This window comes from Carettochelys insculpta, chromosome 17 (genome assembly GCF_033958435.1).
Source record: "Carettochelys insculpta isolate YL-2023 chromosome 17, ASM3395843v1, whole genome shotgun sequence".
NCBI lineage: Eukaryota > Metazoa > Chordata > Testudines > Carettochelyidae > Carettochelys > Carettochelys insculpta.
Genome location: NC_134153.1, coordinates 8,548,075 through 8,572,680, shown reverse-complemented (window position 1 = coordinate 8,572,680; position 24,606 = coordinate 8,548,075). Strand labels below are relative to the sequence as shown.

Genomic DNA, 24,606 nt, shown 5'->3' with positions numbered 1-24,606 from the left:
ACTGGAGTGTGCAAAGTGGAGGGAGTGCTACCCCCAGAGAGGCCCTGACATTTTGTAGGGGAGGTGCAGCATGATTGACTCCCCCGCTGCCCCCGTGGTTTCTGCTGCCTCCCCAGCCCTCTGCTTCCTCCCTCATGGCCTCTGCCAGTGGCCTCGTCAGGGAGATGCCCACCTTCCACTGGGCCAATCGAAATAGTCAGAGGCCCTGAGTCAAGTGGCTGGGCCTCATGATGTCAGCATGGCTGAGTAGGTGGTGGAGGCTAAGGCAGGAGTGACTGCTGAGTGCATATAGAGCTGGCAGTTGCCTGTGCTGCAGTGCCCCCTTCCTGAGCACTCTGTCAACCCTCACATCCCATTCGGTGGTCCTCCAACAGGTTGGGGAGGGGTCCAGCTAATTGCAGTGCTGAAAATGGAAGCTTAAAAACCTCTAGGGATGGAAAATCCACCACCTCTCTAGGCAACGCATTCCAATGCTTCACCACACTCCTGGTGAGGTAGTTTTTCCTAATATCCAACCTACTCCTCTCCTTCTCTAACTTCAGACCATTGCTTCTTGTTCTGCTGTCTGTCACGACTGAGAACAGGTTCTCTCCATCCTCTTTAGAGCTCCCCATCAGGAAGTTGAAGTCTGCTATTAAATCACCCTGCAGTCTTCTCTTCTATAAACTGCATAAGCCCAAATCCCTCAGCCTCTCATCCTAGGTCATGTGTTCCAGCCCCTTAATCATTTTTGTTGCCCTCCGCTGAACCTGTTCCAGCACATCCACATCTTTTTTATACGGGGGGCCCAAAACTGGACACAATATTCCAAGTGTAGCCTCATCAGTGCTAAATAGAGGGGAACAACAACTTCGCTAGATCTGCACGCAGTGCTTCTCCTAATGCACCTGAATATGCCATTCACCTTCTTGGTTACAAGGGCACACTGTTTACTCATATCCAGTGTTTCATCCACCATAACCCCTCGGTCCCTTTCTGCTGTACTGCTGCTTAGCCAGTCAGTCCCCAGCCTATAACAATGCTTGGGATTTCTCCATTCCAAGTGCAGGACTCTACACTTCTCCTTGTTGAACCACATCAGGTTTCTTTTGGCCCAATCCTCCAATTTATCCAGGTCACTTTGGATCCTATCTCTATCCTCCAACGTATCTACCTCTCCCCTAACTTAGTGTCATCTGCAAACTTGCTGATGATGTAACCCCATCCAGGTAATTAATAAAGGTGTTGAACAACACCGGCCCCAGAACTGAGCCTTGGGACACTGGTTTAAACCAACTGCCATCCAGATATTGAGCCATTGACCACGACCTCTTGGGCCTGATTGTCATGCCAGCTTTCTATCCATCTTACAGTCCATGGATCCAATCCATACTTGCTCAACTTATGGGCAAGAATGTTGTGGGAGACTGTATCAAAAGCTTTGCTGAAGTCAAGGTATATGACATCTACTGACTTCCGCATGTCCACAGAGCCTGTTACCTCATCATTGAAGCTAATCAGATTGGTCAGGCATGATTTCCCCTTGGTGTGAATCCAGGTTGATTATTCTTGATCACTTTCCCCTCTTCCAAGTGCTCCACAATGGATTCCTTGAGGATCCCCTTCATTTTTTTCCCAGGGATTGAGATAAGGCTGACCGGTCTATAGTTCTGGGGGTTGTCCTTCTTTCCTTTTTTAAAGATGGGCACTACATTTGCCTTTTTCCAGTCATCTGGGATCTCTCCTGATTTCCAAGAGTCTTCGAAGATAATGGCCAAAGGGTCAGCAATGACATCTGCCAATTCTGTCAGTGTCATTGGGTGCATTAAATCCAGACCCATGGATCTGTGTACATCTAGTTTTTCTAGGTAGCTCTTAACTCGTTCCTTCCCCACCAATGGCTGCCCTCCACCCTCCCATACTGCACTGTCTAGCACCATAGTGTGGGAGTTGTCCTTGTCCGTGAAGACTGAGGCAAAGAAAGCATTGAGTATTTTAGCTTTTCTTACATCATCTGTCATTACATCTCTCATACAGTAACAGCCCCACAACTTCACTGATAACCCATTTATTGCTAACATACCTGTAGAAACCCTTCTTTTTACCCTTCACATCCTTTGCCAGCTGCAATTCCAATTGTGCTTTTACTTTCCTGATTACTGCCCAGCATTCTCCAGCCATATAGTTATACTCCTTCTTAGTCAACTGTCCACATTTCCATTTCTTATACACATCCTTTTTGAGTTTAGGCTTATCCATTAAGTAAAAACATAAAAAGATGCCCCAGAGCCCCAATTTAACAATCAACTCCCATAGACCACAATCTTCAAATCTCCACTCGATGATAATTACAACAACAAATAGAACTGGAAGGGACCATGAAAGATCATCAAGTCCTGTCCCCTGGACTCACAGCAGGACCTATCATCAACCCTGACATTTTTTTTTAATCTAACCTTCCCCAAAACCTTAAAAAGCCCCCTCAGGGGTTGGGCTCACAACTGTGGGAGTTCAAGGCTAATTTTCTAACCACTGAGCTGTTCCTCCCCCAACAACTGCTCTCAGAAATGAAGCATTTTCCAAAACACCAGCATGCTACAGACTTCGGCAGTTCACAAAACTACCCCTCCTGCGGGCTAATAATTAACACATAGCTCAGCTTGAAGATGACAAACAAATCTGTGAATCAGCTAGAAACAGTCATGCTCTGCTTGGAAGTGGGTTAGTGGTTCATTCTCTCTCACCCATGCAAATGCGTTGGCTTTTTCTAATGGAGATTTAGTTCTCAGGCCCAGGGTTTCTTTTGCCAGTGAGCAAGCCATCATGGACACTTTCTACATGCTGCTTTGTGCTTGTGCAAAACCTTATAGCTAAGATGTCCCCAAGGATGTGCTACTGGCTACAGACATTGGGTATGATTCTGATCCCAGACTGACAAAAATCCATGGGCTTCACTGGAGTTGTTCCTGATTTACACCAATGTAAGCCAGAGCAGAATCTGTTCAGAAGATTGCTGGTGATGGTAGACACAGTCTGTGAACCTCCATTCTAGATCCGGGGTGGGAAACTTGCAGCCTGCAGACCAGGTGGAGTTCAGTAGGGTTTTAGGCTACCAGATGCATTGTTTACCAGAGCATTCACAGGTATGGCCACCACAGTTTCCAGTGGCCATGGTTTGCAATTCATAGCCAATGTAACTTCAGGAAGTGAACCAGCCCACATGCAGCCAGCACACACTGAGTCCTCCACCCCTGCTCTAGATCCACGCACACCTGAAGGCTGAGGGAGTTCATACTGAGGGCCAAATATTTCAGCTTGGTCCTGTTTTGCTCAGGGACCAAAACAAGGCTGAGACCGAAGATGGGAGCAAATTGGATCCAAATCGAATCTGAGTTCAAAACTTGGTAGTCCTGGTCTGTTTTATTTGCTCCTGTCCTGAAGGAGAGACTTCTGTGTTTGCTCAGATAAAATAAGAGTGCTTGCTTTAGTACACCAGCTAGCAGAGGTAGGGGATTATGGAAGTTGAATTGCTGGTGCATTTTACACAGCACTGAGGAAGAGTGCTACAAATGCTGCCTCAGTATTGCTCATGAGAGCAGTGCTGTCCAGAGCCACCGCAGGCTCTGGGGCAAGGTGTGGGGCAACTCCACGACCTGAAAGGGGAAGGGCCAATGGCAGAAGAGGCAGGGCTTAGGGCATTTGGCCCTTAGCGATGCCAGGACTGTGGCTCTGGTCTGCCCTGCTGGGCCTCCCCAGCTGGTGCTGCACTGTCGTGGCAATTCAAAGGGGCCCAAAGCTCTATCCGCTCTGGCTACTTTGGCAGCAGCAACAACAGGATCTCTGGGCCTCCTTGAAAGGCTGGGCCAGGGGGCAACTGCCTTCTTATGCCCCCACCCCTCAGCAGACCTGCATAAGAATTAGTCTGAACTTTGTGTGCATTCAGCACTGTCATGGATAATGGGGCTATTCCTACCTCTGTCAGAGTCAATGAGAACAGTGGCATCATGCCCCTGAAGAAGAAGTGTGCTTGGAAAAATATTTAAATCACTTATAGCCAAATGTTCAGAGGCTTCTTTCCTTGCATTTCAACCCTCCATGCCCAAAGCACAAGATGCACAGACCCCAGCATGCATGCAGGTGAGTTTAGCCAAATACATACAGACAATGGCAGGTTTCCCATGTCCACAATGGCAGTAGAATCAGGCATTTTGAGTAACATCATTCTCTCCCCCGAAAGGGATATGATGCTGGACTAGCATTCAGCTCAGTTTCGAGGCTGAGCTCATAAAATGTGATTAAAAAGAAACCCAATTAGAATAAAACTACGGACTACTTAAGGGCAAGGATGAAGGAAATGGACTTTTAGAAGCATTCATCGCTTTCAGGAGGATGTGCTTGTAAATAATTTTGGACAGAAATTAAAATTTTCTGCCTCTGGGGGAAGCATTGATTCTGTCGATAATTTCTAAATCATCAGAGCTTTGGCATAAATCAAGTGGGAAAAATCGTCTTTCAAGTAAATTGCCTTTCGCCAAGTAGCTGATATTCTTGCTTTGCCAATATAATTCTTTAAATGGAAAATCAGTAAGTTTCCAGATACGCACAGGCTTTCTGAAGTGTGTACCAAAGAATTAGGTGTAAGCAAGAATTATATGATTCCTGTGTGATTGATCTGTGGATGGCCAATTTATGGGAGGAGCAAAAATTTCTAGCATAAAGATAATAAACACTGAAACACAGGTGAGTGGGTAAAGTATTTTCCATTTATTGGCTGCAGTAGCTATACATCAGGTAAGAAAGAAATGTATTCAGCAGCTAGAGAAACAGGAATGGGGGTCAGGATGCCTGGGATCATCTCTTAACTCTTCCATTGTCTGACTGTGTGAATCTGGGCAAGTCATTTTAGCTTTCTATGTCCCTACCACTGAGGTGCACTGTGAGGCTTATCTAACGAGATCCAGATGCTTACTGAATGTTCATCATCTCAGCTCCATTCATTTCCATGGAACTGTACCAGGTTGAACCAGATGAAACTCTTATCTGACCCTTAGTACGCATATGCATTTGGAGGTGGGGGGAGGGGCAGGTTTCCAAAGCAGAGGCATTTTTAAAGCCTCAGAAGATGAAATCCAGGAGTCCTCCTTAGAAAATGACTATTATTTAGAGGAGGACAAATTAGCATATAGTCTACAGTGAGGCTTATGTAGGAGTTTCCTCAAGAAACTGACTTTAGAGGAACTCTATTATTATTGCTACCATTATCCAAGAAAGAGTTTATTGTGTGGATGTCCAGAGATGAAAGGGGGCTGGTTATTTTGTTCAAGTACATTAGGCTCTGGAGCAAATTGTTATGCATTACATACAGGGTTTTGGTCTAGCTAAAGAAAAGTATGTAAGAATGTTTCTTTCTCTCTCCTCCACAATAAGATGTACGTCTTTGTTAAATTTAAGAATCCAAAAAGTGAATACAGTAAAAACTGTATTATCCAGCACTGGGATAACTGGCACACTCTGTTAACTGTACATTCCCAGCCAGGGTCAGCTGCCATGGGGCCAGCTGCTCTGCCAGGGCTGGCTGCCATGGGGCTGGTTTCCTGACTGGGACCAGCTGCCCTGACAGGGCCAGGAGCCTTCCTGGGGCCAGCTACTCCACGTCTGGCTGCCTCGCTAGGGCCAATTGCTGTGGGGCCAGCTCCTCGGCCAGGACCAGATGCCACAGGGCTGGCTTCTCAGACAGGGCCAGCTACTGTGGGGCTGGCTTCCCAGACAGGGTCAGTTGAGCAGGGCCGACTACCCTACTGCCAGCAGCAGTGGGGCCAGCAGTCCCACTCAACTAACTGGAAAATTTGATTATGCAGCAACCCCTGTTTCCCAGGGATACCAGATAATCAAGCTTCTACTGTACTACCAGCTGCATTGTACCTGTTATTTGAATGTTCATGCAGTACTTTGTTTTGCATTACTGGTCGTATAAATAATTCATAAAACTAACTGGTATGTATCTATCCATCCCTTCATGACATTTATAATCCACTCCTTATCCAAATGGGTAGTCAGCATGTCTGTATTAGATTGAGCAATAGCAGGTGGAAATAACAGCATATGAAACCACTCTTTAATAGGTTAACATCCATTTGTTTGCCCTTCAAAGCATGTATTTTGATTTTCTTTTTTTAGACCATTCAGATGCGATGGAGACTTGACCATTTTGGGAAATTAAGTCAGAATGAGCTCTGTTAAAATTCTAATTCTGACACAGCCAAAAATCCCTATAATTTTCAGTCTTAATTAAATGGTTTTAATCCTTTCAGTCATTTGTAGCAAAAGATTTAAATATGATAAATGTTTTGAAATTTTCAAACTGTTAGATTCATTAATTTTTTTAAGGCTGGGATGCTTCACAGAACACTAAGACAGAAATAATTCCACATGCGTATCATAAACTACTCGGGCACTGCTCTTGTGGTTTATGATAACAATTAAACCCCCCATTTAAATGTTTTCCTTCCAACCACTGTAGTTCATCTTCCATTCTGTTTGTCACCAAATAAAAAAGAGCAAGTAGAAATCTGAGCCTTCTGGACAAAGATTTCAAAAGAGCCAATTATGACAGGCACTGAACAGCTAAATGTTTCTTTTGCAGTACTGCCAACAATGTAGGGTTCAATATAAATGCTAACTACCTACCCCTAGAACTATATCACTTTCAGTTCCAACAAATATGAAGTCTCCATAGTCTAGGAGTAATAAAACCTCAATGGACTTTGAATCAGGCCCTACTAATCATAGATTCATAGAACCGGAAGGGGCCTCAGGAGGTCCACCCCAATCTAGACATAGAAAATTGCCTGCCCCAATCTAGGTTGTTTATGTGAAGGTCATGCAAAAGAGTATCAAAAGCCGCACGAAAGTGAAGATTTACCACATCTAGCACCTTCCCTCTAGCCACGTGTTTTGTTACTTGGTGAAAGAAAGCTATCAGGTTGGTTTGATGGGTTAACTGATAACTCCATGCTGACAATTGTTTATCACCATATAATCTTCTAGATGGTTGAAAATTGATTATTTTATTTTATGGGCCATTGTCTTCCTGAATACAGAAGTTATACTGATTGGTGTGTAATTATGGTGGGAAATACATAATGAGCTTTCTGGTTCAAATCTGTAGGACGCAGAGGCTCTTTAATCTGATATACACTTGTCTGGTTTCAGCTCAAATCTTCGTGGCCACTGTACTTTCTCTCATTCTGGTGCAGATAAGCCAGAATTTTAAGACATGGGAGAGGCCATGTAAAGGGTCTGTGACCCCATCACAATGAGCCATGGCATGAATTAAAAGGGCATTCTCAAGGTGGAGATGCTTCTAATTTTCTTGAAGCTGTTGCTTGATAAATTCACTTCCTGGCTGAGTTTGTAGATACCACAGTGAGAGTCAGTGGTGCCAACAGCCATTGTAGGCCAGGAAGCAAGGGGGCAGAGACTTGGGCAGAGAAAGTGGGGCTAAGAACAGTCAGCCCTTAGAACTACCCGCAGAACAGTGCAGGACCCTTTCCCACACCTGTCTTTGAGTGCCACTCAGAGCAGCAGAGTGGACCCGTTTGAATTGCTGGGCCCCTGTTCAATTGTCCCCTTTGCCCCACCTTTCCATCACTGGGCCTGGTGAGAATTCACAAATGTTTCCGTTTGATGTTAACAATGCCTTCCACTTGATTCCATCACCAGTTAATTTAATCTCCCATTCAATTTTATCAAAACCCCAGGAATCAAATAATTTCTCTTAAAAACAATACAACTTCCACTTGTTATTCTGATCCATTTTAATCCTTTAGAACACAGGGGTTATTGGATAATTTGATCACCAGCTAGCAAAAATCTCTCATTACATCTACAAGGAAAGGCCAGTGTTCGGAAATAGACAGAAGAAAAATGAACCCAAGATTTGCCCATGATAAAAACAGAAAACGCTGCTAAGAGCTACTGTGTACTATGAATGCTGAGAAGTATCCTGCTGGGCATGTGGATAAACTTACTTCCATCGATACCTTTTATTGTTATAGGGGCAAGACACCATAACTGGAGAAATATTGATTTAGCCTTCTGCATCCAGTTTTCTGCCACCTGAGTGAATTTCCTTCACTGTGGGTTGTGTCGCCCCCTGTAAAATAAGCCCCACATTCCAAAAGCTCATTGTGTAGAACTAAGCAGATGACTGTTTGTCTGATATCCTGTGAAATAAAATATGATCTCCTGACTGAAATCGCCTTTGGGTTTGCCATTTGTATCTCCTGCAGGTGAACACGTTCATCTCCTTTGTGTTTCCAATGGTCGTCATTTCTGTCCTGAATAGTATCATCGCAAACCAGCTCATTGTCATGTTCAAGCAAGCGGCACAAGAAAACCAGGTCTGCATTATTGGAGGACAGCAGACGATGCTCAGCATGTCTATGGAGCCCAGCCGTGTGCAAGCTCTGAAGCACGGAGTGAGAGTCCTACGTATGTATCTGTGATGTTAAACATTGAATGAGTTAGACACATCTTCTGGGCTCTACCTTGTGGAACTGCAGATACCAACATTAGATCTGGTTGCAAATTCCCCCAGATCTTATTTTTAATTAAAAATGGCCTCTTTTGAAGCTCAAAACATCCACAAAAAATTTTTAGATTTACAATTTTTTCTAGCTTTTTGTTAAATCTCACATTCACAAATCTCACACAGGCTGGGTCTATGTGAGCCCCTTCCTTTTGGAAGGGGCATGTTAATGAGCATGTTCGAAAGATGCTAATGAGGCGCTACAATGAATATGCAGCGCCTGATTAGCATAATGGCAGCTGCGGTGACTTGAAAGTGCAGCTTTTCGAATCACGTGCCACCCGTGGGGACGGGACCTTCCGAAAGGACCCCCCCCAGTTTTCAAAAGCCCGTCTTCCTAACAGCAGATAGGAAGACGGGCTTTCGAAAACTGGGGAGGTGTCCTCTCAGAAGGTCCCGTCTCCACGGGCAGCGCGCGATTCGAAAAGTCGCACTTTCAAATCACCGCAGCTGCCATTATGCTAATCAGGTGCTACATATTCATTGCAGTGCCTCATTAGCATCTTTCGAACCCACTCATTAACATGCCCCTTCCGAAAGGAAGGGGCTCATGTAGACACAGGGACGTTATTTTGTTTTGGTTTTGTCCTTTCATTTTACCTTTCCCCTTTTTCCAGTGTTTGCCAATGAATGCAGTACAATGAATACTATTTAGGCCTTTGAGAGTTTTTCATTCTTTTCTTTTTTTATGTTTTCTTTTGCCACACACTGACTTTTCCATGTCTTCCACCTTGGAAAAGTTAATAAGTTGCAAACAGAAAAATAAAATTTTGTGACTGTGCTTCCCATAGGTATTCAAGATTAGAGAAGTTAGAAAACTTGGAGTAACATGGAAGACCAGCCTCTTGGATATCACTTCTTTTCTTGTGCTCAGAGTTAAAAATCAAAATTTTGAAAGTAGGAAAAAAAAGCAAATATTCTGTTTCAAACTCTGTGAAATGAAAACAACTTCTGAGTTTCCTGCAGAATTTTTTTTCTTGCTTTTGGCCAACTGTAGCTGAATGCATTACTTGTTTTGTGTCTCATTACTATCTAGTAGATGACAAATGGGTTTGATGGGTTTGGTCCTGCTTAGGGTAGGGGGCTGGACTTGATGGCTTTTTAAGGTCTCCTCCAGCTCTATTGTTCTATGATTCTATGAAAGATCAGGTTTTAATTGCAAAGTAATTTGTAGAAGCATCTCAGAACATTTTTAAGTCAGTAGTTATTTAGAAGAACACTTAAGCATGCACTTAAAGTTAAGCCTGTGTTAAAGTGCCGTCCCAAACAGTTGCCCGAATACTAAATTCATTTTAATTATAACTAGTGGTTTTACCAACAGATCATGAGTTAAGCAGCAAGATGCTAAGAATAACCTGTACAGTCAAAGATTTGGATCTGTACTTTGGATAGCCTATGCCAGTGGTTCACAACCTTTTCAGTAATAGGGCACACTTCAATGAGACAAAAAATTGCATGGGACACACTCTTTTTTCACCTGAATCAACTGCTCATAAACATCGCATTTACTATGGTTACAGTCTTACTAGAGAGGTTTGCAAACATAGTAGTGCACACAACAAGCTAACCAAAAATTAAATGTTTTAATGTTTTATATCCACCACAGAATACACCATCTCCCACAGGTTGAGAAAAAGGTGGAAAAGTGTCATGCGAGGGATGCTGTTTAATTGAGTTACCCAGTTGCCTGTGGGGCAGGGGAGAAAGGGCAGCTCCAGAGAGTAGGAAATCCTCTGCAACGAGCCACCATTGCTGAAATGTCACGGCGCACTTTAACAGTTCTCCCAGACCACCAGTGTGTCACTGCACACCAGTTGAAAACCGTTGACCTAGCCACAATAGAGTGAATATAAAATAAGTGCACTATTATCTCAATTGCATATACAGTTAATGGTTTCTGTGTGTGCAGTCACCATAATTGTGCATGCAAAGGCAAAACAGTTTTTGGATGGAACATCTTCTCAAAACCCATCCTGTAGTATTTCCTCATCCAATTTATTTTCCTTATCACATAATAAAATCTGTAACCGTTGTGAAAATATTCTTCACTGTATTGAGGCTGTACGAAAGAATCAATTTTTCACTTAAAACACATATGCGTGTAAGAAGAGACTTTGACAGATATAGTATGTTGCATTATTGCAGTTGTACAAGTCCCTTGATATTATAGTGACAAGGTGTGTGAGGAGATATCTTTTAATTCTCACCCACAGAAGTTGGTCCAATAAAAGATATCACTTCACCTGCTTTGTCTTTGACAGTTATTCACAGCTTTGATCCTGAGTTTAACATTGAAAATGACAGACTCCTAAACTTTGGATAAAATCACAAATTTTCATGCATTCAGACATCTGATGAAAAATTTTTCCACCTGCAAAAATTGGCTTGTGCTTTCACAGCACCTTTGAAACAATTATGAATAGTAACAGAGAGAAAGCCGTGTTAGTCTATATACTAGCAAAATTAAAAGGTGGTCCAGTAGCACTTTAGAGACTAATAAAATAATTTATTAGGGTCTGTCCCATGAAAGCTCACCACCTAATAAATTATTTTGTTAGTCTTTAAAGTGCTACCGGACTGCTTTTTTGTTTTGAAACAATTATGTTCCACTGATTTCACCACAAATGCACTTGGCCCATTTTTTCACTGCTTCTGCTTTTCTGATGTGAGGAGTCAAAGGAGAATGTTTAAGTCCCTGAAGACCGATTAGGTTTTTTAATTCCATTGGAAGGATTGGATAATGTTATGACCTCTCTCTCCTCCTTGGCAGTGGTGAATAGCTATCAAAGTCAGCACCTTCCACATTATTAAAAATACTTTAGCCGCTGAGGTTTCACTTTGGGGTCCTGTCTATGGGATCTGTGGCCGCACAGCGTTCCAGCATTCACTCGATAGCAGGATGGAGACAGAAGGACTGCATTGTAAAGCATCAGGAATGGCTCCATCTGCACATTTCCTCTAATGCTACTCAGAGTGCAGTTGTGCTATATAGGTACCATCCTACACTGAAGGTTTTGCTGAGTTGTGATATCCAAGAGGCCATCCAAACTAGTGCATCTTCCAGAACTCCCAAGGACACCCCTTTTATGTGTCATGGACAGCACCTGATGGTTTACTAGGTCAGGGATGAGCAAATTTTTTAGATTGGACCCCACTTTTCAAACCTGCAATTAGCAGGGGCCCCCAACCTGTCTACTGTAATCCAAACCAATGGAAATTTCAGTTATGTTCATATGAAAAAAACCAAAAACACTTTTTGGCACATGTAAGAAAATAAGTATGCAGAATGTAAAAACTGTATTAATTGATATAGCAATGTGAATATAGGACATATGTAAAAGCTGTAATCTAGTTCAACATGTTTAATTAGATGGAAGAGCCTGAGACCTAATAGCTGATTTTGCTCCTCTCCTTTATAAAATTTCATGCCCCCCCGAGGGGGCTCACCTCCCCACTTTGTGCACCCCTGTACTAAGTGATGGTGAACTAGGCATCACCAAATGAAATTAATGGGTAGCAGGTTTAAAACTAACAAAAGGAAGTTTTTCTTCATGCAGTTCATGGTAGGCCCGTAAAACTCTTTACCAAGGGGTGTTTTGAAGACCAGGGCTTTAACAGGATCCAAAAAAGAATTAGATAAAGTCATGGAGGAGAGCCGAAAGAGAGATCTCCACTGAGCATCGAAAGCGAGACTGATATTTTGAAGGAGGAAGTGGAAAGAGCAGTGAAATGACTAAACAGCAACAAGAGCCCTGGAAATGATAAGATCACAGGAGAGGTGATCAAATACAGCAGAGAAAATATGATTCAGGAAATACACCGACCATGTAATAAAGCATGGAAAGATGGGAAGGCACCTAAGGAATGGACAAGATCTATACTAGTGACAATATACAAGAAAGGAAGCATGGTAGAGTGCAAGAACTACAGAACGATTGCCCTCACAAGTCATCTAGGCAAGGTGCTGATGATGGTACTGATGGAGAGACTGCGATCACAGATAGAAGAGCATCTTGCAGATGAGCAAGTGAGATTCAGGAAAGGTAGAAGTAACATACAGCAGATATTGGCACTAAGATTGATAGCAGAGAAAGCTCAACAAAAGAGCAAGAACATCTATATTTGCTTTTTCGATTTTCAGAAGGCATTTGACAGTATAGATCAGAAAGTGACTTAGGTGGTGTTGGAGTCATACTGAGTGGATAGCAGACTGATATGGTTGTTGAAGGATATCAACAACAGTGCAAAGGCAGTGGTGAGTACATGCAGAGAGTTGGCAAGTTGGTTTAGAATGAGTAGAAGTATGAGACAAGGAGATCCAATACTGCCAAGTATCTTTGTCATACACCTAGAAAGAACAATGAATAAGATCAAGGAGGCAGTCGAAAGGATATTGGTGCATGGGATGAGAATTAACAACTTGAGGTTTGCAGATAGTTATCATTGAGGAAGATGAAGAGAAGCTAGAGAGAACGGTGCATGCGTTAAATGAGGAAGGGAAGTGGCACAAATTGATTATGAACATTGATAAAATGAAGACAATGGTATTTGGAGATAAGGAAGTAGGAAGGAAGATCAGTTTAGATGATATCAAACTAGATAACGTAGAGAAGTTCACATATCTGGGGAGCAACATGATGTATGATCTAGACTGCAAGAAAGATATAGTGACTAGAATAGCAAAAGGAAGAGTGAGTTTGATGGTGATGGATAAGATCTGGAAAAGTGATTTGTTTAGGAATGAAGCTGAGCGTCTTCAAAACATGTGCTTTCAGCAGAATGTTGTACAGATGTGACATGGGTGATAAGAAAAGATTTGAAGAGAAGTGTATAGATGTTCAAGAGTTGTTATAGAAAGATCCTGAGAATAGGATGGATGCAGAAGATCACCAATGAGGAATTATATAGGAAGATACCACCATAAGATAACTTAGTGCAGAAGGTCATACAATGGAAGTTACAGATATTTGGGCATATCTGCAGAGTGAACAATGAGTGAAAAGTCAAGACCCTGGTATTCAACATAAGGAACAGTTTGAATAGGAGAAGCAGACACCACAGAGAATGAATAGATGATATAGCAGATTGTTGCAGAGCTAGTCTACGGAAGCTAAGCCATTCCATACTGTATAGGAAAAGGTGGAGAGACATACTAAGGGAGGCATCGGACGCCAATGGGCGCTGAGCCCATGGTTGATGATGATAATGATGATGATGAAGGATAGGTCCCTCAACAGCTGTTAGCCAGGAAGAGTAGGAATGGTGGTTCTGGCCTCTGTTTGATGACAGGAGAGGGATCATTTTAAGATTCTCTGTTCTGTTCACCCTCTCTGAGGCATTAGGCATTGGCCTCTGTCAGAATGCAGGATACTGGGGTAGATGGAGCTTTGGTCTGACCCAGTATGACCATTCTTATCTTCACCACCTACCTATCTTCTGCTCCCTTTGGAGAGCAGGGAAAACACTAAGCCCACACACTCAGGCAAGCATGAAGATTGCATTTGTGTCTGTATTATTCACCCTTTCCTGCAGCTCATATTGTGTATTCATACACAGGAAAGGCGCAATCTGAACTTCTACCACTACACTAAGAAAATCAGCTACTCTCATTTCAGACCATATAGGGAAACTTCCAATAAACTGTGAGTTTCAATAAACTACAGGAAAAGATCTGGTGAGGACACAGTATCTGGGATAATAGGATTCCATAAGCTAACTATAGAGTTACACCAGGATGAATTTGGTTCCACCTGAGTACCTGTTCTTGGGAGCCACTGGCACAGGAACGAGGATTCTGAGGCCCACATGGACCAGCGTAAACAATTCGTGTGGCCTTCTGCCTGGCACAGGCCATAGAACTTCCATGAAATAATTTCTGTTTAAACTATGACATATCCAGAATGCTTGGATAGAAAGGAGTGGCAATTTCCCCTGTGCCACAGGGAAGCACTGTCCCATAAGCAGGCAGTAGAAGACAAACAGAATGTATGATCACAGTAGATTGGGGATGTGCTGAATCGGTGCATTCTTTGAGCAGGCTGTCTAGTCAGAGTACCAAGAGAGAGGCTCTGGTATAACTTAGGGCTAGCCCCTTGCAGAAACCACAAGATGTGTGATTTTTTTCTTAGGGTGAATCCACAATGGGTGCAGGGAACCATTCCAGGAGAGGCAATATATGCAACAAATCTAGGTTTCCCTGTGTTTGGTCCCACAAGATTTTGCAGAGTGAGATTGATTAAGTTGCAGATGCTGTTCAGCAGCTCCAGCCAAAACACCAGAAAAAAGACAATTTCTACCGCCACGTTAAAGTGGGATGTATCAGAAATCTCACAGAAAAGCTTGTGCAATTTCCAGCTACATTTTGCAGTGGCTAGAGGTCTGAATAATTTAAATATGTTTCAGGTAGACATCCAGGTCCAGCTTTTGCAAACATACCCAGGCAAATTTTCATGTGCAGTAATGGAATTGCATTTGCACACAATTATTGAAGTTGCACAGACAATTGCCTAAGTAAGATGTCAAAGCTGTCATTTGCAGGTGCATTCATGATAATTACCTGGAGAAATTAGGCTATTGTGGGTGCCTTCTGAAGTGATGCTGAGAGTTTCTGATTGCTCATTGTTGTGTTGTTGTGGTTAACACAATTTATCTACTACTTTGCTGCACAGAGTCCATAAATCTATTCAATACATGTGTTCCTATGTACACACTCTTGGCGGCAGAGTTTATAAATGAAGCCAAGAGCAAAACTGCTGACAGCATTTTAATGGGAAAAGGTTTAGTCAATAAGACTTCAGGCAGTACAGAAATTGCTTTGTCCTCTCTACTTCTGTGCAGAGCTGTGATTCAGACACAGGTCAAATCAAAGATCCTGAACCTAGAAATACCACAAACTATGGCAGACTCGATGTCTTAACTTAATGGGACAAGGAAGGGAAAAGCAAAGGCATCTGAAGTGCAAACTGGGGGATTGTAAAACGGAATAAGTTCAAAAACAGCACAGAAAATATTCTAATAAGGACATAAGGTACCATGAATGTGGGGCTATGTCTAAACTCGAGAGTTTTGCCTGCAAGATGGCTATTTTGTCAACAAAAGCCTTTGAGCGTCCAGATTCCCAAGTGCATTCTGTGGACAGTAAATCAGCAAAACACAGCACTTTTGTTGAAAGCTGTACACTGCTCACCATAAGGAAGAATGCCACTCTTGACACAGATCTGTCAAGAAAAAGCCAGGCTGGACATTCCTAGGGGCTTTCTGACATCAGAAAAGGCCTGGAGGAAACTGGGCAGCCCTGTCTGCTGTACTTCTGGCTGGCTGTTTTGCCGATAGAGCGGTCAGGCAGTCCAGATGCTCTCTGTCAACAGAGCAGATTGCTCTTGTGATACTCTTTGGCAGTCTGAACGTGATCTGTTGGCGGACGTTTTGTCAAAAGAAATCTTCTGACACAAACTTTCGCCAACAAATCCCTCTAGTCTAGACATAGCCTTCCAGTGGTCTGATAGCTGTTCATACAGCCCACTCATGTCACTGCTTTGATAGAAGCTGAAACGCTTTGGGTGCTATGACATCTATTGTCTTGAAGCAGTAGCCACTACAGTGCACTATTTGCACTAGTGATATTGTGAGCTAGCCAGTTTATTCTAAAAATATATTTATTGACCAAGTCAACTAGCTACACTCAACCAGCTAAATAGCCACATGTGGCTAGTGGCTAATGACTTGGACACCATGGTTGTAAGGTTCTTTTAATCAATAAGCTTAACTGAATTTAAAATTCCCTTTATGTGATTTGGGGGTTTACTTGATTAATTGGTTTCCATCTCTCAATCCTAGTATTTCATTTACAAACCACGCTTTCCAGCTGTCGGAAATATAACAAACATAAACAAGCATCCAAGTGGTTACCTAGATTCTGTCATAAGTGAAAGTGTGCACCCAGCCTGCAAAAGCCTATGGAAGGCAGACAGTGTAAATTGAAAAAAAAAAAACCCTCTTTATACAAGTGAAGTTGGGCTGAAGTTAGAGTTATGAATAAATGGAAGCATTTTTCAGGTCTATAGGCAGGCAACTGTCTTTTCACTTTGGGGGCAAGAAGGCAGTGAGGTGTCTATTTCTCTGAAATAAACCTAGCTGCTGCAGTGTTGGCATGATGCAAGGATTAGTTTAGAGTACATGAAAAGTTAGGTTTGCTCAGGAAAGTAAGTTGGCAATTTGTACTGTGGAAAGTTGTGTTTGCTGGTTATGGTTTTACCCTGGAAAAAATTAGACTACAGATTTATTTAGATTCAAATAGCAACTAAAAATGCTGCTGTAAAAAGCTTCAGGTGCCTTTGTAAATAATTAGATTTTCTGTCATGAAAGATAACCCTTCCCTCCCCAGCAGCAAAAAAGTAACCATTAACAAATTACACAATCCCAACCTGCTCTAAAACCCTGTGAAATAAATGGTTACTCTCAGTTCTACCCCCAGTGGACACAACATCACCTAAATTGCCACTACACTGCATATTAATGACAGCTTTACTAATGAGGGCAAAAGGGAAGCCAATGATTGAATGGACTAAGGAGGGTGAATGACTTTGCTATTCCTGGAGGTGACAGTTCCAGCTCATGGGACACATAGGACTGGGGCTGCATGGTGGAGCTTGTCTTACTGTTGCCCATATTTCACATCCACCAATGTCAGCAATACACCTTTTTGGCTGAACTAAATCAGTAAATCCCTACAATCTAAGGGCACGTCTCTTCTTATGCCTGGACTGACACTTTGGACTTTGCTCTTCTAGGGTTTGACTTAGCGCTTCCAGTAGGGATGTGCTAAATTGAATGTTGAGGGCATTCCCATTGATTCTGGTACTCCTCGAGTTGAAGTAGAAAGGGAAGTTGCAAGGAGCATTTCTCTGATTGACCTGGCACTGTGGAGATGCTGCCAAAGTTCAAATCAAGTTATGTTGACTCCATTTACACAATTAACACAACTGGAAATGCATATCTTCATTCAAACTTATCCTCTAGCCTCAACCTGGCCCTAGAAAAAGTTCTGTGCTGTTGTCCAGGGTCCCTACAGGTCCGAAGAACAGAAACCCAGGAAGAAAAATACAGTTGGAGAGGTGCCCGGGGTAAACCCCATGATCTCATCACTGTAGACTTTGGGGGAGTGCAAACCTAGGTCTGGAGTTTGCAAGCAGCTTCTCTCTTTATCATGGGCTGAACCAAAACCCCAGACACACCTGATCTATGGAGTGTGTTGAATCCACTCCAGGTTTTGCAGCCTATTTTCTGACACAGAGATCAATATTTGCATTTTCCTTCCTGAGAAAAGCTATACCTCATGCACGCCTCTTCAATGTTTCCCACCTCCCTGATGTGCCATTAAGTTGCCATCCTACAGCTTTTCACCAACAGCAATGCCTATATTGCTTGTTCATTGGGAAACCGTGAATGAGACCTGTCGCTGCTCTTCACATCATGTAATTACCCAAGCTGGTCAAGTGATGCTACTCCATATGCAAGGTGTCCCTAAATCTCTGGCTGTCACAAGCTGGGACTGGACAACTCAGTGATTGTCAGTGGGACCAACAGCCGTCGCAAGCCCAGGGCAAGATGTGGGAGCATCTCCATACCCTTGGAAGGAGCCCAGCTTCAGTCAAAAGGGCAGGGGCCAAGGGCACACGACCCTTGGGACCACCTGCAGCATGGTACTGGGCTCTCCATCCCAGCCCTCAGAAGACATGTGGAGTGGTGGAGTGATGCTCCTGTGTCATTTTAAAGTGGGGTGGGAGCTCCTAGCTGCTACTGCTAATGCAGCAGTGGTGGTGTCTGGGAGCTAGAGGCATACTACATCTGCTCTTGGTCTGTCCCAGTGTGACCATTCTGATGTTCTAATTTTGTTGCTTTAAGACTCCTAAACATGGTCAGAAATCACGTTTTCATTCAACCCTCAGAAATATCGTAGACTAGACTTTAGACTAGTTCCGAATTCACTCCGCAGAATAATTAGAGCAGTATGTTACCAAAAGAGGCCGATGGCACTCAGAAACACTAGCCCAAGAATTAGAACATGATTCACAGTCTTTGCTGACATTTACCTCCTTTCTTGGCTACATTTAATTTTAGTTGTCCTAAAGAATAAGGATGTTTGGAGCCAAAGGATGTATAAGTTGGGTTGTTATGTAAACCAGACTGGTACCTCATTGAATGTGTGGATTTCTCATAGTCACTCTACCCAGCTGCCAGTGTGGGTGTGAAAATCAAAATTCCAAGAGCTGAGAGCGCTGGCTTCTTTCCAGTATCTTATGGGGACAGTTCTGGGTAATTTCCTCTGTGTGTCAGCACATTCACTCTACATCTCCGTGGCTAGAATGCATGGAATTTTGCATCCCCTCTGCATAAATTATCCTTCCAGTGCTCTGATTATTAATTATGATTAATTGTAATTATTAAATGGTGCTGAAAAAATTAACCTCTTTACCTCTGAACGATGTTCCAAGAAGTATGACATTTCTGTGCCGCTTTGTTGCCTGGTATGCTGCACATCTAACTCTGTGCCAGGGCCACCAATGTTGCAGGGAGAAAGTGGGTAGTTGCCTTGGGGCCCAGTGATTTAATGTAAGCCACATCACACAAGAGAAGATGTCACTGCATAACAGAGTACGTACTCCTTGTGTGGGGCTGGGGACCAGTGGCTACTGACTGGCTCGCCAGGGGCTGAGAGGCTTCATTCAGATGATGTTGGGAAACAAGCTGTGTAGCCACAGTACTTCAGTGTCCACCAACCACAGTCATTTCAGCGCCACTCACAAACAAAGGAAGAAAATAATTTTGGTTCATCGCTATCAGCCAAAGAATCAGTAAAGAAAACTAGCACTGAGCGCCTACAAAATCATTAGCAGCAATGGAGAGTAAAGAATAAAATTATGGAGGCAGGATCTGGAGTCCTTTAAGGCCTGTCTAGACCACTCTGATGGCACCAAGGGCCATTAAAAGGGCAAAAACAAGCTCTAGGGAACACCCCCAGTATAGGTAGCAGGTTCAAAACTAATAAAAGAAAGTTTTTCTTCACACAGCGCACAGTCAACCTGTGGAACTCCTTACCAGAGGATGCTGTGAAGGCCAGGACTCTAACAGAGTTTAAAAAAGAGCTCAATAAATATTTGGAGGTTAGGTCCATAGATGGCTATTAGCAAGGGGTAAGGTGTGGTGCCTAGCCTTTTGTCGAAGGCGGGAGATGGATGGCAGGAGACAAATCACTTGATAATTGTCTTCGGTTCACCTCCTCTGGGGCACCAGGCACTGGCTACTGTCAACAGACAGGATACTGGGCTAGATGGACCTTTGGTCTGACCCAGTATGGCTGTTCTTATGTTCTTATGTAAATGTAGGGTGCGGTTTTGGCCCCCAGAAAGAATGAAGACCAACTGAGCTGGGAATGGCAGGATGAGGTCAGGAGATGCAGCCAAATACACTGCTCTCCAACAACTCTCCTCTTCCCCTTAGGTGCAGAGCATCACTTAGAACAGCCCAGGGGCTGCTTTCACTAATCCTGGGAGGCTGGGACCATACAAGTTCCCAGATGGCCCCAAAATACAGGTAGTACCGAGGTGGTTTAAAGAGCCTTTTTCCTCTTGTAATTCCTTCAGTCAGCACATTCAATGAGAACTGAGGCCATTAAACAGTGGTTGGTGCCAGTCTAGAGACGATTCATGTTCCCATGTTTATACTTACACTATGTGCGCACTCTTAGAACTTAGACATGGAAACAACTTGCTAGGTCATTTAGATCAGTGTTTCTTAAACTATGTTCTGCAGAACACTGTTGTTCTGTGAACAACTTGCATGTGTGTCACGAGTGTCTGGCACTTTTTTGATACACTGATAGTCTATATTTTCTGTTATTAAAAAACAAATATGATGTTACTTCTTCATTGCTATGGTATCTGATTCAATTACTTCATTTTGTTTTTGCTGCATATGTTGGTGTTTGTTTTTTTCTTTTGTCTGACAATAGTTTTCTGAAGAAAATGTTCATACATGTTCAGCATAAAAATATTATATGGTGTTCCATGGTCTCAGAAAGTTTAAGAAAAAATGATTTAGACTATCTCCTAGGTGCTGCAGGATAAACGTAGGCTAAGATAAAATCCTGTATGTAAACGAATACCAGTATGTCCTTAAATTGTCTTCATATCTAGTTTAGCATGTTATTGAGAAAGTAAAAATGGAATCTTTTAAATCTTCTTTTACAAAATAAAAAATGTCCATCAAAATTTCTAGATTCCTCTGCATATAAATTCTCTTTTTTCTTTCTTTCTTTCTTTCTTTCTTTCTTTCTTTCTTTCTGTCTAATTGATTTTGTCTTTGCCTGACTGCCTACTAGGGTATGTCAAAGGGACAACTGATACTTCTGAGTACAGTGTCAGTTTCCCATTTGGGGCTGGGTATCCACACTACAAATTTAAAATTCTAGTGGAGAATAGAATGTCCAACTGTGTCTTTAAACAGTTTAGATTCCATAATGCAAAACAAAGGTTTGCTACATTTTGGATGCATTCATCCACTGAATGCACTTGTTATCTGGCAATATGGGCAGAGCCGACTTAGGAACATCCGTGCATAGCAACAAAAGCTCCCTTGCAGCTGGAAATCATGCAAGAGGCACAGGGGGTGAAGAGCAGCACAAGTGCTAGCCGGACAACTCTGGAGGAGCTGGAGGCAGTCTGGCAGATAGCAGCTGGAGAGAAGTGCTATTTTGAAGTGGAAACCAACACTTCCCTCCAGCCACTGACTGTACCATCTTCCCCAGTTCCTTTGGAGACCGCCAGTCAGTGCTCATGCCACTTACTGCCTGCTGATGAGCAGAGACTGGGTTCAGCCTGGGTAGGTGGGGAGAGGATCATGGCCAGGGCATGGGGCTGTCTGCAGGAGCGGACACAACACCTGGAGTGGCGCAGGTGGCTGGGAGATGCCCAAAAGTCCCTTTCAGAATCTCATCCTACATCCTCATCCTCCTCTAGTTAAACCTTCCCTTCCTCAAGGACAGCATTCAAACTTAAATAAAAAAACTATTTCTTCTATTTTTCGTTGCAGGTATACAGTAGTTCAGCTACATTGTGGGCTAACTAGGCTTTTGCGGGCTAGCCTGAGAACCTAAATACCGTTTATAACATTATCTCTATGGGAAAATGCATTCTGAGTTCCAAACAACTGACTTAACGAAAGTTTAGAACTCAACCTGTGTGCAAGCTGGGGACTTCCTGTACTCTATTACGGGGGGGCACAATGTGGGGGGGCAGGCCATCTCAGGGGGCATGAAATTTCATAAGGGGTGGTGCAGCACAATCACCTGCTGGTTCTCAGGCTTATCCAGCTTGTTAAAATATGTTACTGTTTTTAAGTATGTGTATTCACATTTATATAGAGATTAATAAAGTTTTGACATTCTGCATACTTATTTTCTTACACACGCCAGAAGGTTGGGGGGTTTTTTTATATGAACATAATGAAAATTTCCATCAATTTGGATTACATTAGACATGTTGGGGGCCCCTGCTAGTTGCAGGGATGAAAAATGGGGCCCCACATAAAAAATTGGCTCACCCCTGCTCTATTAAACCTTCAGGCAAACTGTCAAATGCAGCACTCTCTGCGTTCATTTCAGGTTTTGTTTGAAAGGTTTAATAAACTTTTAGACTGAGCTTTTATAAAACTGCGTAGCGGTTTGGGGTGTAATTCATTTTAATCAGAATTGACTCTCTAAATCCTGTGAGGTTTCTTTCAGAACTGCAGATTTAATTTTCATAAATAAGCTGAAGTACCCCAAGGCAAAACTATGGCTAAAAGCTAATATTGCAGCAACAGTATTAAGCTCTTGTAATTCATTTCAAACAGAGAAATAAAGCTGTCATAAGTTTAACAAAATCAGAAAACCTCAGCTGTAATAATTTGGAAACGAAAAGCTTTGCAATAAGAAGTTAGATGTAGAAACAAGGGAAAAGTAAATAACAGACCAAACAAATGGAAGAATCTGTTGCAGTCTTTATCAGTTCCTGGGGGAATGTGTTTGTGTTCTCCCAGCCTGCTTCCCTATGGTTCTCTTTCCAGGTGTTGAATCCTGTTTTTATCCACTGTGAAATATCAGCAGTTAATTGGCCAAATACTGCACCTGTTAAACTTACTTTAACAGCAGCCCGTGAGTTCATTGGGAGCAAGACTGGGGCCTCTTCATCACACCCAAATTGCAGTTTGCTGAATAACTTTAATGGATATCAGGGTAACTTTTCCTGTTGAATCAGTCCCCATGGCAGTGTCACCCTCTGTGCCCTACTCTGGCCTTTGTAGTCTGCTGTGATCTTGAATGAACTCTCTCACTGTGTCTCTTTAAGAAAACAACACAGTGGGGTTCCCCCAGGCTGAATTGCAACATGTAATTAACGACCTCTGCCTCTTCAAGCAGCAGTCCTTGAATGAGCCCAAAAGACTGTACGTAGCTTTTTTGGTCTAATAGAAATAGTTTCAATATCTCCTTTGTCCAGCATTCATTTTACAACAACATCTTTTCCCTAGTAAGAATCTGGCTCCGCAAGGCATGATGAAAAAAGAAGGAGCATTAGAGGGGTCTGAAAGAGAGTGAGCTAAAAGAAGAGGCTTTTTACCTAATGTTTTTAGATGAAGACTGGTGTATGCCTCTGTTCGGAATGGGACTCCACAGAATGGATAGAGATGGGCTGGATTGTTACCCTCGGTATTCTTGAGCCAGTTGATAGTAAAGCTAAATGAGAATTAAAGGTGACAAACACAAAGGAGGTGCTTCTCAGCTGAGCTGCACAAAGTCACACATCATAAATAGCAGTGCAGAGGCATTTTTTTTTCTGAGATGGCACGTGTCTGTGATTTAAAGTCAAACCCGAAGGCTACTACACTAGAAGCATCTGTCTACAGAAGTTAGGCGGAAGAGATGTTTTGACAAAATTTCTGTCAATGTATCAAGTCTACACATAAAAGCGGATCGATCTTTAGACTCGCTCTGTTGACAAAAGGGACCCCCAGAGCAACTACACAGTCTTTTTGTCTACAGTTTGTCAACAAAATGCATTTTGTGTGTAGATGCTCCAAGCTTTGTCAAGAAAATGCCAGTTTTGTCTACAAAACTCTCTAGTGTGGACATAGCCTAAGTGTCTCTGAATAAGTACAAAATCATTGCATGCACAAGTCTTAAACTCTGCTCCAAAAGAATCTACTGGAAACCATTTTTAAAGCACGTTGTTAACACCTGAAAAGTGTGTGTGTGTGTGTGTGTGTGTGTGTATAAAAACATGCATGCAAGTAACAGCATTTGGAGACTCAGTACAAAAATTGTTTTCTTCCTGGCTGCTTCTAAAGTGCAGTTACATAGTGTTAGTAGACAGGGGGGCAGCATAAATTCATTGAATTAAATATCAAAATGAATAGCACAGAGGATACATAAATGAGCAAATCATTTATTTTCATATGCAATAAAAAGGCTCTGGTTTTATTCAGAGGAGCTGATGCAAAATTTCCAGTCAGCTACATCAGTGAACGGTAGAATCTGGACACTTAGCTACAGAATTTCCATCCACCTTGTTACAGGCTTTGAGGACACCTGTAGTCCAGTTCTCAATCTGCTCTGAAGAGGGCAGTCCACAATACAACTGCTGCTGGCAGAATGCTACCATCGAGAAGGACTGGGAAACTTGTGGGAGCGTAGCAGTAACTGTGACTCACGCTTTAAAAAGACACCCCTGAAGGAAATAGCCCAGCAGCCAGCTGCTTTGAGTGGCCTAGGGCTGCAGCAGCAGGAAGGGAACCTTTCTGAGGGTCCCACTGAGGAGCTGCATTGGTAAGCGCCTCCCAGGCAGAGCCTGCACTGGACACCCCACCTCCTCCTGCACCCCAACTCCCTGTCCCAGGTCAGCATCCCATCCTGCCCCCGATCATCACTCAAACCCTCTTCCCTTCCATCCCTTCTGCCTCAGGCCAGAATCCTTTCCTGCACCCATGCCCCCTTCTGGATCCTG

The 24,606-nt window shown here is 42.9% G+C and overlaps 1 protein-coding gene across 1 annotated transcript in view; it reads left to right on the top strand.

Annotated features, from left to right (window-relative positions):
* Positions 1–24,606, top strand: part of NTSR1 (neurotensin receptor 1) — a 118,448-nt gene that overhangs the window by 83,116 nt on the left and 10,726 nt on the right. The window contains exon 2 of the mRNA XM_075011969.1: positions 8,271–8,472. Within this exon, the coding sequence (XP_074868070.1) occupies positions 8,271–8,472 (202 nt within the window). The remainder of the gene's footprint in view (positions 1–8,270; positions 8,473–24,606) is intronic.